We start from the raw sequence: 18,903 nt of genomic DNA, 5'->3' as shown, positions 1-18,903 counted from the left end.
CCTTCTGGAGATTGCCTTCTGGCCACAGCAAAATTTACAAGTTCCACCCCCTGGCGACTGCGCATGCGCATGCTTGGGGCCTGGCGCTCTCCCTCTCAGCTCCGGAGCGGTTGCCTACTGCTCATTACTCTGTGGCGTTGAGGAGCGTTACCTTGTGGCGCTCTGGTCCGCCCTTTCAAGTGGCAGGAGAGGATGAGCCAGGGTCCCAGGAGTGGAGGAGAAACGACCGGGCTGAAGAAACCTCCGCGGGAGCCGCAGGACACACCGCGGGATCCACGGCTGCCTCAGGCCCGCCTCGTGGGGTGGATGTGAGTCTCCCCCACCGGCGTGGGCCCTGCGGCCTCGAGGGCCGGTCCGCTCCCAGACCGCAACCTCCGGAGCTGCTGGGTGCGTGTGTGTGTGTGTGGTTTGCGTGTGGGGTCTGATGGAAGTTTTCCTTTGCAATAACGGGACGGTGGGGAGTGGGGCTTGTGGGTGGACTGCTTTCAAGTTCCCTCTGGTGAAGCCCTGCCTGTGATCCCGCTTGGGCTGTGTTGCCTAGGGCGAGCTCTTTTCCTTGGGGTTCCTGTTAGAGTTTGTGAAGGCTTACCTGAGTAGGGGGTAGGAGGAGGGCTCACTCTGACCAGCTGGCATAGGAGAGGCTTTTCCTAGTCTAAGGGGACCCCTTCATAGTTGACAGAAATCTCAGAAGGAAGCCATTCTCGGGGTGCACGAGAGGTGCAGACAGATATGAAGGAAGGGGATGCTATCTCCATTGCTCTTTTCCTCCTAGGGTCACATCTCACTCCATGGCCCAAGGATTAAGAAGCAGAGGACATAGAAGGAACAGTAGATTTCAATCAATCTGTGGCCTTTAGGATTCCATCCCCACTTTTTGCATTCCCTCCCTCATCCACATTCACATGGCAGTGAGGAGTGATTTCTCTTGCGTGGGCTACCACCCATCATAAGTCTTCCATCTTTTGTTGTCCCATATTTTCTCAGGGGCTTAGACTTTTCTTCTTTCTCGATCCATATTCTCAACAGAATCCATTTCCTAGTTCACCCAGGAAGATATTCTTGGGATCCCTTTTACGAGGGTTCCCTCTGCAAATTCTTCTTAGGCATCTGGCATGGTGGGTGATCAGGCAGATCTGACTTTCCATGCCTTGTGCTGGCAGGGGAACCCTAGGTCACAATGCCCATTCAGTCACCTTTGAAGTGTCAGCTTGGCCATCTGGTGACTGTTGTGATATTCAGCAATGAGATATGTAGCACTTTCTAGGATGAGTTCATGAATTTAGTTGTCAGACTTCATACAATGGCATCTCCAATGACCATTCCAGAAAAAGAGTTCCAAAATTGCTTTCAGGGGTGAACTAGGTACTGGTGTTGGTGCATGGCTTCCCAAGGGGAGTACCTTGAGGGTGACCTTAGTGATGTTCAGTTGTGAGGGTATGTACACTGTTTCTATGATGAGTTTCCAAACATAATTGTCTGATGTCCATGCTATCAGGTAGAAATAATAAGCAGGGGTCAATGCTCCACAGTGTGCGTTTCTGGAATACTTTCTATAAGGTAGGCATGGGCCTAGGGTCATAGGGAATAAAACAGGGACATATGTTCTAGTGTAGAAGCAAAATATGAAACACATCATGGTAGTAACTGGTGTGAAGACATATAAAGAAGGAAGGGTGCAAGGCTGGAATTTTAACCAAGTAAGGCAGGGAAAGGTAGAGAAGGCCTGTGAGGAGGCCTTTCTTTCCTTTTCTCATGGAAAGAAAGACATGAGAGAACAAGCCACACAGATAAAATGAAGAAGTGCTCTTTGGAGAGGCCACTTTGCAAACGCAAAGACCCTGAGACAGGAACTGAATGGTCACATTTGTGCTTGAGACACATGGAGGAGAAGGTTCTTATGGAGTGCATGGCACAAAGATGACACGGAGCAGAGAGCAAAACATATGTTGGTGTTGGTTTTTTCACGAGTTATTGATTTGTTATTATGAAAGTAACATTAAGGAAGGCAAATGAGTGGGAAGAACTGTGACAACAGAAGAGAGACATCAGTTGACCCAGGGAACCAGAAAATTCTTAACTGAAAAGCTGTCAGGAAAGTGGTGGGAGTTCACATGACACTGTGTTGTGGGTTAAAAGACAATGTACCGATGGCTTTAGAGGCTTAGAGACACTGCAGGTGGCTGTGGGTTGGGGTGCTAGGTGACAACGAGGAGTCAAAATACACTCTGAGGTTTATATATGTGTATATAAGGACTTTTAAAATTGTAATATCTCTCTTGATAATAATATGTAATGGGGGGATTAGATATGCACGACTAGGTTAGTTTCAAAAGAAGAATGAAAAATCACCCATGAATCTGTTAGACACAGGTGTTCCAGAAAAAACAATTCACAAACCTCAGGATTTATCACTATTATATATATATTGTGTTTTACCATTCAATTTGTTGGTACCATACTATTCCACAGGAAACAGGATTATCATTAACATAATCTTTCTTATGAAGAATTTGGTAACAGTATTTCATCACAGTTTTCATGAGAAGGCTTTTTCTAATGCTCCTAATTGACTCAGATCCATCTCAGTATGAATGTCTAAGGTTTAATGAGGCTGGTGACAATGTAGTTTACCTCTCCTCAGTCAGTACATTCTCAGATATTATCTTCTGAACAATGATGGGGTGACTTTTTTGGAGACAGAGTCTCACTTTGTCGCCCTCAATAGAGAGTTGTGGCATCATAGCTCACAGCAACCTCAAACACTTGGGCTCAAGCAACTCTTTTGTCTCAGCCTCCCAAGTAGCTAGGACTACAGGTGCTTGCCACAACATCCATCTGTTTTTAGGGACGCGGTCTCACTCTGGCTCACTGTGAGCTCAGCCAATCCAGCCGCGTCAACCTCCCAGGGTGATAAGATTACAGGCACAAGCCACCTTGCCTGGCCCTAATGTGTGACATTTGATGTGGATATTTCAATTTAAAATAATACTCCACTGTATGGATTTAATAATGTACAATCAAACCCGTCCTCAGTGAGGTGTTACTCTGTTTCTCTCAAGTGTGACTACTCTGATGCATGTTGAGCACTGATTTCTGAACAAAACCTTTACCACAGATTGCACACTTGTATGGTTTGTCTCCTGTGTGTGTTGTCTGGTGTTTATTCAAATTTGACCTGTCAGTAAAAGCCTTCCCACACTCAGCACATACATAAGGCTTCTCTCCTGTGTGAATTCGCTGATGCACTTGCAGCTGTGATTTCTTAGTGAAAGACTTCCCACAGTCACTGCATTCATAAGGTTTCTCCCCAGTATGAATTCTATGATGTGTAATCAACTCTGACTTCTGTCTGAAGGTCTTCCCACATTCAGAACACATGTAGGGCTTTTCTCCTGTATGAGTTTTCTGGTGTTTACTGAGATTTGACCTACCACTAAAGGCTTTCCCACACTCAGCACACACATGTGGTTTCTCTCCTGTGTGAATTGGTTGATGCACAAGGAGTTGAGATTTGGAGGTAAAGGATTTCCCACAGTCACTGCATTTGTAAGGTTTCTCTCCAGTATGAATTCTCTGATGAGTAATAAAGTTTGACTTCCGGATGAAGGCTCTTCCACACTCAGTACATACATATGGTTTCTCTCCTGTATGAATCTTCTGATGCACAATGAGTATTGATTTCTGGTTGAAGGCTTTCCCACACTCATGGCATTTATATTGTCTCTCTCCAGTATGAATTTTCTGGTGTATATTGAGATGTGATTTCTGAGTGAAGGCTTTTCCACAGGTACTACATTCATAAGGTTTCTCTCCAGTATGGATTCTCTGGTGTGTAATCAAATCTGACCTCTGAGTAAAGGCCTTTCCACATTTAGAGCATACATAAGATTTTTCTCCTGTGTGAGTTTTCTGATGTGTAATGAGATTTGACCTGTTGGTGAATGCCTTTCCACAGTTATTGCACTCATAGGGTTTTTCTCCTGTGTGAATTCGTTTATGCACATGGAGTTGTGACTTGGAAGTAAAGAATTTGCCACAGTGACCACATTTGTAAGGTTTTTCTCCAGTATGAATTATTTGATGTGCTATCAGGTGTGCCTTCTGGATAAAGGCCAATCCACATTTCATGCACACATATGATTTTTCTCCTGTGTGAATTCTCTGGTGCACTGTGAGTGCTGACTTCTGAGTGAAGGCTTTTCCACAGTCACTGCATTCATAAGGCTTCTCTCCAGTGTGAATCCTCTGATGTATAATCAACTCTGATCTGTAGGTAAATGCTTTCCCACATTCTGCACATATGGAAGATTTCTCTCTAATTTGAACTTTCTTATGTGTGATTAGGTTGGAAGTATTGTTAAAGAACTTGTATTGAGTACATGTATAGGGCTTTACTCTTGTGTGAATTCGTTGATGTACCTGAAGTTGTGACTTGGATATGAAGGACTTCCCACAGTTACTGCATTCAAATGGTTTTTCTCCAGTATGAATTCTTTGGTGTGCAGTTAAGTGTGTCTTCTGAATGAAAGCCTGTCCACATTCAATACATATGTAGGATCTCTCGCCTGTATGAATTTTCTGATGCATCTTGAGTGTGGACTTTTGTGTGAATGCTTTTCCACAATCACTGCATTCATGGTGTCTTTCTCCAGTATGAATTTTCTCATGTATACTGAGATCTGAGTTGTAAGAGAAGCCTTTCCCACATACACTGCATTCATAGAGTTTTTCTCCAGTATGAATTCTTTGATGCCTAAAGAGAGAAGATACTTGGAAAAAGGATTTTCCACATTCATTGCATTTATAGGGCTTCTGTCTGGTATGTGTTCTTTGATGCATAATGAATTCTAGCTTCTCTATAAAAGCCTTTCCACATTCAATACACACATAGAGTTTTTGTCCTGAATGAACTTTCAGATGTACCTTGAGCTGTGACTTCTGGGTGAAGATCTTTCTAAATTCAGCATAGTCATAAGATTTCTCCCCAGGATGAATTTTGTGATGTTGAGAGAATGCTTGTTTGTAACTGAGGACTCTTCCACTTTGATTATGGTCCCATAATTTTTGTCCTAATGGGAGTATACTCATGGTTAGAAAAGTTGCCATATTTAGTCATCTTTTGACATTCTTCAATGAATTATTTTTTTTTGACTGTCTAAATATAAATTAAGCTTTAAACCATGTCCAACTGACCACACTGATGAGGTCTTCTGGAAAAAGAAATGATGTCTGGGTTCACATAAATTATTTTTCTAATACTTTCATATTCATAATGCTTCTTTGTAGTCAATATTTTCTTGATGAAAGCAGTATCACTTAAAGATTTATTTTCTCTTTGCTGATAGATCTTTATATCATCACCAATCTGCCACAATTCTTCTAAAATGAAATACAACCTACCTTTATTCTATCATCATATTCCCTTTCAATGTCCCTAGAAGCCTTTTCAGAGATTCCCCACAATAAGCCTTGAAGCCCAAACTCCGCTTCTCAAAAGAGAACCAGGTGATTTTAGCTCAAAGAACAGCTAGCAGAGAGGAAAGGGTACAAATGCCTTATTCCAGTTGAACACAGAGAAAAGGGTGAGGGTGAGTAACTTGATGAAGAAAGCAGTCATAGTGTACATAAGAAACATTTTGGGAAATAGCTCAGTGGTTAGAGGAAATAAACTAGATGAATAAATAAACATAGATGTGGAAAAAGGTAAAGAGGAAGAAACATTATCACAGCAATGTTCATATAAGCTAATGATGTATACTCATAGTTCACATTAAATTTTATGCCATGAGGGCCGGGCTTTTATGCCATGAGGGCGGGGCACAGTGGTTCATGCCTGTAATCCCAGAACTTGGGAGGCTAAAGTGGGTGGATTGCTGAGGTCACAGGTTCGAGACCAGCCTGAGCTAGAGCAAGACCTCATCTCTAAAAGTAGCCAGGCATTATGGTAGGTGCCTGTAGTCCCAGCTACATGGGAGGCTGAAGCAAGAGAATTACTTGAGCCCAAGAATTTGAGGTTGCTGTGACCTATGATACCACAGCACTCTACTGAGAGCAAGAATATTTTCTCATATAAAACAGTGAATTATCATGGGAAGGTAGATGGGTATAGACAAAGGAGAGAAAAGGGAATAAATCAAAAAATAAAATAAGATAGAACACTCACCTAAGTTCATAATGATAGTGTCTTAAACTGAGGACTGTGATGAAACTTACACCTTATCAGGTGAAGTACAAAAATAAAGCAATAACAACAACCAACCAACCAAGTATAGACTCTAGTTAGTGTGTAATTACTTAACATTATAAGGAAATGTAAGGAAGGGTGATAAACGTAAAACACAGCAGAAAGATAAGTGCCAAAGATTGAGTGCCAGTAACCCTTGAAGTCATCAGCTGGATGAAAGGCATGGAGAACTGGGAAAAAATGAGAAATCTCTCTGGGTGCACTGGCTCACACCTGTAATCCTACTACGCTGAAGGCTGAGGCTGGTGGATTGCTTGAGTTCAGGTGTTGGAGACCAGCTAAGCAGGAGGGAGACCCTGTCTCTAAAAATAGCTGAGCATTGGGCGGTGCCTATGGCTCAAAAGAGTAGGGCACTGGCCCGATATACTGGAGGTGGTGGGTTCAAACCCAGGCCAAAACCCGGGCCAAAAACTGTAAAAAAAAAAAAAAAAAAAAAAAAAGAATAGCTGAGCATTGTGTCAGGCGCCTGTGTCCCAGTTACTTAGGAGGCTGAGTCAAGAGGATGGCTTGAGTGCAAAAGCTGTGAAGTATAATGCCATGGCCCTCTACAAGGCTGACAAAGTGAGACTCTATCTCAAAAAAAAAAAAAAAAAGGTGAGAAATCTCATGGCAGTGACTATGGAAAAAATAGTATGACAGCCTGAGTGGAGATCTCATAGTGAGAAATAAATAAATAAAAGAGTACTAGCAGGAGGTGGAATATTTGACACATAGTAATTATGAAAGAAAGTAGATCATGGATTTCCTGAATATGTAAAGGAAGACTCTAAGAAACTATAAGGAAGGTAGGAAAAAAGAATGTTAGAGAAAAGAAACATATCAATAAAGATCTTTTAATGAGGTAGATTGGTACATGGCTCCAAATCCAAAAAGCCAAGAAATAGGACAGAAATGACAAAGTTAATCCAATAGAAGCCATTTAGACATTTGAGACCAACAGCGCGTCACAGGTTCCTCAAGCAATATAAAAAAATTAGAACCTTCCAGAAGAGTCTTTAGCATTTTAAAGGATCCAGTCTTTCTCAAGAGGAAGTGAAATTTACCCTTCTGTCTCCCACCCACCGGATCACATTCACCTGGACAGCTCTGATGTGGATTCTCACCCTGTAAAGCCCATGGTTCTTTTCCTTGCTCCAACGTGACAACCTCTTCTTCAGGAACTTGATATCCTGTATATGGGAGATGATAAAGGACAGGGTCCAGCTAATTATGTTTCACTATAATGAATAAAGTCTTACTATTCACTGAGGATTTGTTCTTCAGAAAAGTAACTACATATTTCTGAAAACAGAGTAATATTCCGAGTGCCATAAAAAGATAAACAGCCGTAAACAGATCAAGGATAAAACCATCACCTATTTAAGATGTCTCATAGCATTTATCACCTGAGGATGGAAACACTCCTAGTGAGGCCTCCTTCCAAGATGATTGTTCGTACCTACTGAGAGCAGGTGTCGGTAGGTCTCCAGCATCACATCCCGGTAGAGGTTTCTCTGAGAAGGGTCCAGGTGCTGCCATTCTTCTCTGCTGAAATCTATAGTCACATCCCTTAATGACACTGATCCCTGGAAAGGTACAATCTTGTTCAATGTGAACAGTTATTCTTGGGGGATGGAGAGACTATTTAGGAATATGCAACATGGGGTTTTTTGCTGTGTTTAATTTAGCTGCCCTTTTTAAAAACTCACCCCCTATTTCTCTTTTTTTCACCCCCTATTTCTCTATTAATGTTATTATGAAAATAACATTACTTTTCAAACATAGAGAATATTGGAAAGAATTGTACAGTAAAAACCTGTGCACCCACAACCTAGAATCTATCATTAAAATTATTCTAGTTTTATCATATATCTATCCATCTTACTTTTATTTGCATTTCAAAGTAAATTGTAGATGACACTAAACTCCCTGCTAAATACTTGGAATGCAAATGATTAACTGGAGAATATTTGTTTAATTTTTTCAGTAAAATTTATATATAATTAAATGCTATATAATTTTATACATTTTGTGGAACACAGAAGTCCAGCAAAGAATTTATGCTATTCGTTCTATACTATGATCAATCATTTATTTTTCTTTTCTTCTTTTCCTTTCTTCTTGTAAGAGATTGAATCTCACTCTGTCACCCAGGCTGGAGTGCAGTGGCGAGCATAGCTCACTACAGCCTCCAACACTTGGGCTCGAGGGATTCTCCCATCTCAGCCTCCAGAGTAGCTGGGATTATAGGCACACATCACCATCCCTGCCTACTTATTATTTTTTGTACCTATGCAGTCTTACTATGTTGACTCAGCTCAATTATTCATTTTTCAAAACTGTCAGTTAATATAGCAACTGGATGAACCACTTATAATACACTTTCTGAACAATTTAGGACTAGCAATTATGCTAGTCCTGGGAACTTAGAAATGAATTATTTATGTTCCAAATACTCTAGCCACCTTAAAAACTTAGAAACTAAAGAAGTTTAAAAACAGAAGATATAGTTCATTAAGGTCTTGAAAAGGAGACCTCCATGTGGGCCCAAAAAAAGAAAATGTGCATTCTACATGAGAATGTAAGTTTACTTTCCATGGAGTTGAAGAATTTATGTTGGAAGATAACAAAAGTAATACAGAATATAGAGTGAGGAAGACATTTCTGAGAAGACATGAACAATAGCAGAGAAATTGAAAAATACACAAGGAGTTTGGATGACAGCAAATAGCTCTATATAAATGGATAGAAGTCTCCATCACGTATCAGAAAGGTTGTTATAGGAGAAAAAAGTTTCAGCATAGACAAGCATGGATTTTTTTTTAACATGGATCAGCTAATATCTGATAATATCTAATAATATCCACCCATCAATTTTTAACATCACAGAAAAAAGAAATAATCAGATATTATGTGCCTCCTGATATGACACAGTAATTAATGTCATTATACCACCTATGAAAAGATTCTTGCCAAAAAAGATTTTTTTATTTATTTAGTTTGTTTGAGACAGAGTCTTACTATGTCACTGTTGGTAGAGTGCCTTGGCATCACAGCTCACAGCAACCTCAAACTCTTGGGCTCAAGCGATTCTCTTGCCTCAGCCTCCCAAATAGTTGGAACTACAGGTACCCGTCACAATGTCTGGCTGTCTTTTTCTTTTCTTTTTGGTGCAGTTGTCATTGTTTAGCTGGCCCAGGCCGGATTTGAATCAGCCAGCCTTGTTGTATATGGCTGGCACCGTAACCACTGTGCTATGAGCGCCAAGCCTATTTATTTATTTTTGAGACAGTCTTACTCTGTCACCCTTGGTAGAGTGCCATGGTACTATCATAGCTCAGTTATGATAGCTGAGTTTCTTGGGCTCAGGTAGTGTTCTTGCTTCAGCTATCTCAGTGGCTATGACTACAGGTGCCCCCCACAACGCCCAGCTAGATATTCTTTTTTTCTTTTTTTTAGAGACAGAATCTCATTTTATCGCCCACGGTAGAGTGCCGCAGCGTCACACAGCTCACAGCAACCTACAGCTTTTGGGCTTAGGTGATTCCCTTGCCTCAGCTTCCCGAGTAGCTGGGACTATAGGCACCCACTACAACGCCCAGCTATTTTTTTGTTGCAGTTTGGCCCAGGGACGGGTTTGAACCTGCAACCCTCGGTATATGGGGCCAGTGCCCTATTCTTTGAGCCACAGGCGCCACCCTAGATTTTCTATTTTTAGTAGAGACAGGATCTTACTCTTGCTCAGTCTGGTCTTGAACTCCTGACTCAAGCAATCCACCCACCTCCTCCTCCCAGAATGCAAATAAAATAAAACTCACATCTCATCAAGCCTTCAGATGTACATGTATATTGCTTCTTTTTGCTTTTATTGTACAGTTAGTAGTATAAAATTTGTTTTGAGTTTTGTAACTTTGTAGCATTTTAGATAACATTGTATTTGTACTTGTTGTGTAGAGTGAAGGAGTTCTGTTGAATAAACCTAGGATTAGAGTGAAGAAAAAAAAGCCTTCAGATCTAACAAGCCATTCAAAGACAGTGGGAAGGAGGAGAAAGGAATATATTGAACAATATCAAGACCAAAACATCAGCCAAATAGAGAAGACACCAAATAAACCACTTCTTTAAAAAATAAATTACAACAAAGAATATGAAAGGAATCTTTTCTTTTAAAAGAGACTTGAGAGCCTTTGTAACCAAATCTAACTTCTGGATTTAATTAAAATGAACTGACATTAAAAAGACATTTGTGTTGACTCCATGCCTGTAGCTCAGCGGTTAGGGTGCCAGCCACATACACGGGGTCTGGCAGGTTCGAACCCAGCCCAGGCCTGCCAAACAACGACAACTACAACAACAACAAAATAGCTGGGCGTTGTGGTGGGTGCCTGTAGTCCCAACTACGTGGGAGGCTGAGCCAAGAGATTGCTTCAGCCCAAGAGTTTGAGGTTGCTGTGAGTTGTGACACCACAGTATTCTACCCAGGGCAATATAGTGAGACTTTGTCTCCAAAAAAAAGGACAATTGTGACACATTGTGAGAAATTCAAATGATAGTTATTAGCAGGTATCAAGAAATCACTATTGGCTCAGTGCCCATAGCTCAGTGGTTATGGTGCTGGTCACATACACAGAGGCTGGTGGGTTCAAACCTGGCCTGGCCTGCTAAGCAATGACAACTGCAACAACAACAAAATAGCCAGGTGTTTTGTTAGTCCCAGCTACTTGGGAGGCTGAGGCAAGAGAATCACTTAAGCCCAAGAGTTTGAGGTGTCTGTGAGGTATGACGCCACGGCACTCTACCAAGCAAGGACAACAAAGTGAGACTCTGCCTCAAAAAAAAAAGAAAAAGAAATTACTATTATTGTGTTTTAGGTGTGATAATGGCTTATGCTAAACAAAAGGCAAAAAAAATTCTCATTTCTTAGAGATGCATACCAAAATACATTTAGATAGATCATAGTGTTTGGGATTTGTTCAAAAGTAATTTCATAGGGCCAGGCCTGGTGGCTGAGGCCTGTAATCCTAGCACTCTGGGAGGCCAAGGTGGATGGAGTATCTGAGCTCACAGGTTCCAGACCAGCCTGAGCTAGAGCGGGACCTCATCTCTAAAAATAGCTGGGAATTGTGATGGGTGCCTGTAGTCCCAGCTACTTGGGAGGCTGAGGAAAAAGAATTGCTTGAGCCCAGAGTTTGAGGTTACTGTGAGCTATGACGCCACGTACTCTACTGAGAGCAACAAAGTGAGACTCTGTCTCAAAAAAAAAAAGGAATAAAATCGCTCCAAGCTAATAAATTCAGTAACTTGAAAGAAATGGACCACTTCCTCAAAAGCCAAAAAACTGAAACCTTATAAAAATATAAACTGAATAATCTTATAACCATTAAATTACATTTCATATTTTAAAACCTCTTTAAAAAATCTTTAGGTCCAGATACTTTTTTTTTTTTTTTGAGACAGAGTTTCACTTTATGGCCCTCGGTAGAGTGCCATGGCATCTCACAGCTCACAGCAACCTCCAACTCCTAGGCTTAAGCAATTCTCTTGCCTCAGCCTCCCGAGTAGCTGGGACTACAGGTGCCCGCCACAACACCAGCTATTTTTTTGTTGTAGTTTGGCTGGGGCCAGCTTTGATTCGCCACCCTCGGTATATGGGGCCAGCGCCTTACCGACTGTGCCAAAGGTGCTGCCCAGGTCCAGATACTTTTACCAAAGAAATCTACCAAACTTTCACAGAATAAGTGTCATTCGTTTTTATAAAGTCTCTTTCAGAAATAAGAAATTTCCCAACTCATTTTGTAGGTTAGTATTACTGACATCAAAACCAGAAAAAGACAGTATAAAAAAAAGAACAATATTTTTCATAAACATAAATGTAAAGATCCTCAACAAAATACCAGCAAATTGAATCCAGCATAGAATTTAAAAAAATATGTACTGCAATAAACTGGAATTTCTGAAAGTACTCTCTCTACTATATTTTATAGCTACCTGTGAATCTATAATAATTTCAAATTTTAAATATTTTTTAAAAATGTTTTTAAAGGTTATTATCAAAATATACAGAACATTTTGGAATGGATAATACTGGAAAATCAGTCACAAGACTTACTGCATAATTTGTGAGAGAATATAAATTCCAGTAGACCTTTGAACAGTTTGAGAATCCACTTAGATGGAAAATTGTTCTAATAAAAGTCATACTAAACATGCCTATCTCTCCTGTCTCTCCTTCCACCTTCTCCACCTGTCACCTGTGAGACATCAAGACCAAACCTTCCTCTTCCTTTTCTTCAGCCTACTCAAGATGATGACAATGGGATGAAGACTTATGATTATCCACTTCCACGTAATGGGTAATAAATATAATTTCTCTTTGTGATTTTCTTAATAACATTATTTTCCTCTAACTTACTTTACTCTACGAATACAGTATGTAATATATATAACACAAAAAAATGCACTAATCAACTATGTAGGTAAGACTCCGTCCACAGTAGGCTATTGGTAGTTAATTTAGGGCAGCACCTGTGGCTCAGTGGGTAGGGCCCTGGCCCCATACACTGAGGGTGGCGGGTTGGAATCCTGCCCCGGCCAAACTGCAACAAAAATAGCCAGGCGTTGTGGCGGGAGTTGGTAGTCCCAGCTACTCGGGAGGCTGAGACAAGAGAATCACGTAAGTACAGGAGTTGGAGGTTGCTGTGAGCTGTGACGCCACTGGACTCTACTGAGGGTGATAAAATGAAAGTCTGTCTCTAAAACAAAAAAAAAAGTAGTTAATTTAGGGGGAGTCAAAAGATAACATGGGGATTTTAAATTCTGTGTGTGTGGGGTCAAGGATCAAGTGTATTCATTTACCTAAAGTAAAGCTGTAGTGTTAACAGGGCTTTAAAAGGAAACTGGTATTAATAAGAGGTAGAACTGATACTAAGTGTGAAGGTGAGAAGAAAGTTTTAGGAATATTCTTAGTTATCAGTTTTGTGTCTCTGTATAGGTTCTGGTGCCAAACCTGGACTAGAGAAAGCTGGGGGAAAGAAGACAAGATAAATGATTTAAATTTTGTACATATTAAGGTTTAGGTGGCAGGACATGTGAGGATATCCATTAAGCAGCTGGACAAACAGCATGTGTGGAAATGAAGATTCAGAAGTCATGTGCAGAGCAAGTTGCTGAATTCAGGAGGGAGCATGAACATGCGGTAAGGATATGGAGAACGTATTAAAGCTACTTATAATTTTTTTTTGAGACAGAATCTAACTTTGTCACCCTCTACTAGCTCACGGCAACCTCAAACTCTTGGGCTTAAGCAATTCTCTTGCCTCAGGTTCCTGAGTAGCTGGGACTACAGGCACCTGCCACAAGGCCTGGCTGTTTTTAGAGATGAGGTCTCACTTTGGCTCAGGCTGATCTCCAACCTGTGAGCTCAGGCAATCCACCCACCTTGGCCTCCCAAAGTGCTAGGATTACAGGTGTGAGACATCACACCTGGCCTAAAGCTACTTATAATTTTTAATATCTAAAATTATGGGCTTGGCACCTATAGTTCAGTGAGTAGGGCGCTGGCCACATACACCAAAGCTGGCAGGTTCGAGCCCAGTCCAGGCCTGCTAAACAATGACAATTGCAACCAAAAATAGGTGGGTGTTGTGATGGGTACCTGTAGTCCCAGCTACTTGGGAGGCTGAGGCAAAAGAATTGCTTAAGCCCAAGAGTGATGCCACGGCAGTCTACCAAAGGTGACATAGTGACACTGTCTCAAAAAAAAAAAAGAAAAAACAAATTAAATTAAGCTGTTTCAAAGTTAACCTGTTTTATTTCTTTATTTAATTGTGTTCAGAGATTTATTTCTTTCTGATGTTTGGTGATTCTGTTTATGGGGCTTGCAACATTGTCCTTTCTTTGAAAATGTTCCCTACATACCTGAAAAGAGTACATGTGCTCTAATTTTTTCTTTGTCATACATTTGCATACTCACACCCTACATACACCAAACTCCCAGCCCTCATATTATATCACCAAGAATTTAATAAAGATGTCATGTTATCTTGGAAAATAACTTTGATAATTCATCAAATAAGCTTATAAATAGTTTGGGAAGAAATTTCATGGAAAGATAATGGTAAACATCTGATATACAAAGATATTGTAAGCTAAAAGGATGAAAGAAAAAGAAGCTTAAGAAGACTACAGTAGGTGGCTCACACCTATAATCCCATCCCTTGGGAGACCAAGGCAGGTGGATTGCCTGAGCTCACAGGTTCGAGACCAGCCTTAGCCAAAGCGAAACCCTGTCTCTAAAAATAGTTGGGCGTTGTGGCGGGCGCCTGGAGTCCCAGGCCCTTGGGAGGCTGAGGCAAGAGAATTGCTTGAGTCCAAGAATTTGAGGGTGCGGTGAACTGTGATGGCACTCTACCAAGGGAAGGGCAACAAAGTGAGACTGTCTCAAAAAAAAAAAAAAAAAAAAAGAAGAATATGATAGAAATAAATTGACACACAACAGAATAAAACATATCCACCATGAATTTAAAGAATTCACTAAAACTACAACTTAAGATAATTAAACCCAAGGAAGGGTAAATAGATAGATAGGTTAAGGATATAGTAATGTAAATTTATTTTTTCTTGCAGTTTTTGGCCGGGGCTGGGTTTGAACCCGCCAAGTCTGGTATATGGGGCTGGCACCCTACCCCTTTCAGCCACAGGTGCGGCCCAGTAATGTAAATTTTTGAAAACACATTGGCATGACTCAGTAAAGAAGTAAAAAATAAAAAATGCAACCTAAAAATGAACTTCTCCCTAAAAGGGATGAAAAGAGCCTGCAAAAATGGAAAAGATGGTAAAGAGCAGAAAAAGACTAAGTGAGCAACATGAAATGGAAATAAAGATTTTTAATGGTATACAGAAAAAATATAAAAAGTTTAATAAAGACATTCAACAACCAAAACAATCCTTGAAGTAGTAGTATACAATTTGTCTTGTTACAGTCCAAATTTAATAGATATTGTCTTTGAACTAAATATTCTAATCTACTGTTTAAAAGTTAATGTTGTTAAGGTGACACTAAAAGAATAAAACAAAAAGGAATCAAAACCTTCCAAATTACCAGCAGGAACACAGGAGATAAATTATTTTTCTAAATTATTTTTAGTACCATTTTTACTATACTATATATCATAACTTCTGACATATACTACTACTATTATTTTTGAGATATTTTACTATTTTAGTTCTGATTTCTTTGTGAAATAGGCTATTAAATGAAAAAATAATGTTTGCTTCACTTATTTGCCCGTGATAAACTATTCACTTTTGTTTTCATCTACTCCTAAATGTAGTTAGTTAATATATTTGATTTTTGTTTTTATTTTTCGTTATTTTTTTTTTTTAGACAGAGTCTCACTCTTTTGCCCTGGGTAGAGTGCTATGGTGTCATCATAGCTCACAGCAACCTCAAACTCTTTGGGCTAAAGTGATCCTCTTGCCTCAGCCTGCCAAGTAGCTGGGACATCAGGGATGTGCCACCATGCTTGGCTAGTTTTTCTATTTTCAGTAGAGACAGGGTCTCACTCTTGTTTAGGCTGGTCTCAAACTCTTGAGCTCAAGCAATCCACCTGCCTTGGCCTCTCAAGGGTGTGAGGATTACAAGTGTGAGCCACCATGCCTAACCTGTATTTGATTTTTGAATTTATGTTGATAATTTCCAGGGTGTTGGGCCATCAAGGTTAACAATGTCAACAAAATAAAACCAAAAGCAAGAACAAGATTGATAATAATTTTGAATATTATCTTTTATGCAAACTGTGGCATGAAGACATGAACTTTTCAGTCATTTCTGACTATTGTGGAAGTGTTGAGTAAACATTTTAATTTCTTAAAGGACTTGAATAATTCATTCTTGCCAATGTAGACATTTATTTTGGTAAAATTTTATCCTTTTGCTCGGGTTTTCATATTTTTTGTATGATTCCATATAATATTGATTCATGGGCTTGGTGCCTATGGCTCAAGCGGCTAAGGCGCCAGCCACATACACCTGAGCTGGTAGGTTTGAATCCAGCCCGCGCCCACCAAACAACAATAACAGCTGCAACCAAAAAATAGCTGGGTGTTGTGGCAGGCGCCTGTAGTCCCAGCTACTTGGGAGGCGGAGGCAGGAGAATCGCTTGAGCCCAGGAGTTGGAGGTTGCTGTGAGCTGTGATGCCACAGCACTCTACCCAGAGCGACAGCTTGAGGCTCTGTCTCAAAAAGAAAAATAATAATATATTGATTCATGATTATTTTAATCTTAATTATAGAAGTAACAACTATTTCTAATGTTTGGTTACATACATTATATGTACCTTTTACTACCTTTTCTTAATTATCACCATGTAGAGGCAAATGTTTCTGAAAACATATTTGTTTCTGTCAAACATCTTTATCAACTATTTTTCTTCTCTGTGACTGATTTCTGCCCTTACAGTTTTTCAGTCTTTATTATTCTTTTTTGAGACAGAATCTCACTATGTCGCCCTCAATAGAGTGCCCTCATGTCATAGCTCACAGCAACTTCAAATTCTTCGGCTTAACTGATTCTCCTGCCTTAGCCTCCTGATTAGCTGGGACTACAGGCACCCACCACAATGCCCAGCTATTTTTTTGTTGTAGTTGTCATTGTTGTTTGGTAAGCCCAGGCTGTGTTCGAACCCGCCAGCCCTAGCTGCTGAGCTACAGGCGCTGAGCCCTTTATTCTTCTTTTATATTATTATGTTTAGATTCGTATTCCCCCCTCTAGAGTTTAGCTTTACCATGCAAATTTTAAAATGTTGTCTTTTATTTATTGAAATATTTTTAAAACTGTGGTAAAATTTACAAAACAAACTGATGTTGTAATGATTTTTAAGTGGCCAGTTCAATGGCAGTAAGTATATTCAAATTGTTGTACAACAGCCTCTTACTTTTTCTTCTAATTTAATGCTCTTGGTTGAAGAACAGAATCAATATTAAAGGAAAGGTTTGTTTTTTGTCTACTGTTTTTTTCTTTTCCTTTTTGAGACAGAGTCTCATTTTGTTACCTGCCCTCGGTAGAGTGCTGTGGCATCATAGCTCACAACAGCCTCAAACTCTTCGGCTGTGATCCTCTTGCCTGAGCTTTCCAAGTTGCTGGGACTGCAGATGCTCACCACAATGCCCAGTGATTTTTTTTTTTTTTTTAGATGGGGGTCTCACTGTTGCTTAGGCTGGTCTTGAACTCCTGAGCTCAAGCGATCCATTCACTTCTGCCTCCCGAAGTGCTAGGATTACATGTGTGAGACACCACACCCAGTCACTTTTTGTTAACTTTGATCAGTAAGTTTTTGAGAGTAGTGTGATAGAACAGCCAATAATGCATGTAATGATGTCTATTTATTTTACCTAATATAGTTCAAAGACACATTATTAAAATAAATTGGGTTGATAAATTTTATAGTTCTTTATATATTATTCCTTTTATAAGTATGAATTATTCCTCATATCTTCGGGTGTTTTATATCTTAAATTCCTTCTGATCTGTCCTAAAATTGTAGCCCTAGATTTCCTTTGGTTCTTGTTTCTAAGACAATCTTTTTCCATTCCTTTATTTCTAAATTAGGACAAAAGCAGCACCTGATGGCTGAGAGTTGCCCTGATACTATCAGTTAATCTCAGTGCTGCTATAAGAGGCTATAAGATGGCTAAGGATCAGCTAAGTCATAGTATTCACCATAGCAAATCTCACAATATCATAGAACACCAACATCAAACAAGACCACTCGGACCATCAGGTGCAAGACAAAACCAAGACTACGCTACACTGAACATAAAAAACTCAGAACATTGTTCAAGCCACAAAACTGAACAAACATAGTCCGGGCACAGTGGCCCATGCCTGTAATCCTAGCACTCTGGGAGGCTGAGACAGAAGGATCCTTTGAGCTTAGCAACATTGAGACTCTGTCTCTACTGAAAATAGAAAAATTAGCTGGGAATGGTGGTGGGTGCCTGTAGTCCCAATTACTTGGGAGGCTAAGGCAGGAGGATCACTTGAGCTGGAGAGTTTGAGGTTGCTGTGAGCCAGGCTGAAGGCATGTTACTGTAGCCTGGGCAAGGGAGTGAGACTGTCTCAATAAATAAATAAATAAAATAAACACTGAACAAACATGTCCTTGTTCTGGCTAATACAGGTGACTGCTGCTTCTTTACCAATTATAGCTTTCACTTCATTTTTCCTATGTTCTAGATAAAAATTGTAAGATAACCAATCATAAAAATGTCTAGCAGTAAAAGACCTGGAAGTTCACTAAGATTCAGCTAAGACACTTAGGTTATTAAACTCTGAAATTAAATTCCATTACTTCTTATATTTCCAATAGAAAGAGAAGATAAGACAAGAACATCCATTGCTATGTTATTCATAATATTTCCTGTGTTTTATCAAACATTAAAAAAGTAACATGTAAAAAGTTTATCTACTAGGCCATTTTGTTTGTGAAATCCAAAGAAAAACAACTATAACTGTTTTCAGCTTTACACAGAACTAAGCAAACAAAGAAAACTAATAAAACTGGTCATCTACATAGGGAAACATGGAAAGGCAGAGGAAAAGTAAGTGAACCACAGTCCCATCTTTACCCTGAATTTCTTTCAGCATAATACTCCTCAGTGTGTTGCTTTTTATATTGTT

General features: G+C 39.9%; 1 protein-coding gene across 4 annotated transcripts in view; it reads right to left on the bottom strand.

The window, feature by feature from the left end:
* Nucleotides 1-606: 606 nt before the first annotated feature.
* LOC128595900 (zinc finger protein 585A) overlaps nucleotides 607-18,903 on the bottom strand; it is a 36,700-nt gene continuing 18,403 nt past the window's right edge. For 2 of the 4 annotated variants that reach the window (XM_053605039.1, XM_053605038.1), the window contains 3 exons: nucleotides 7,683-7,809; nucleotides 7,321-7,413; nucleotides 607-5,069 (listed from right to left, as the gene is read on the bottom strand). In XM_053605039.1, the coding sequence (XP_053461014.1) occupies nucleotides 3,055-5,069; nucleotides 7,321-7,413; nucleotides 7,683-7,809 (2,235 nt within the window). In that variant the 3' untranslated portion in view covers nucleotides 607-3,054. The remainder of the gene's footprint in view (nucleotides 5,070-7,320; nucleotides 7,414-7,682; nucleotides 7,810-18,903) is intronic. The other 2 variants (XM_053605040.1, XM_053605041.1) reach the window with 2 other exon arrangements.

This window comes from Nycticebus coucang, chromosome 10 (genome assembly GCF_027406575.1).
Source record: "Nycticebus coucang isolate mNycCou1 chromosome 10, mNycCou1.pri, whole genome shotgun sequence".
NCBI lineage: Eukaryota > Metazoa > Chordata > Mammalia > Primates > Lorisidae > Nycticebus > Nycticebus coucang.
This window is presented reverse-complemented; position numbering and strand designations above follow the sequence as displayed.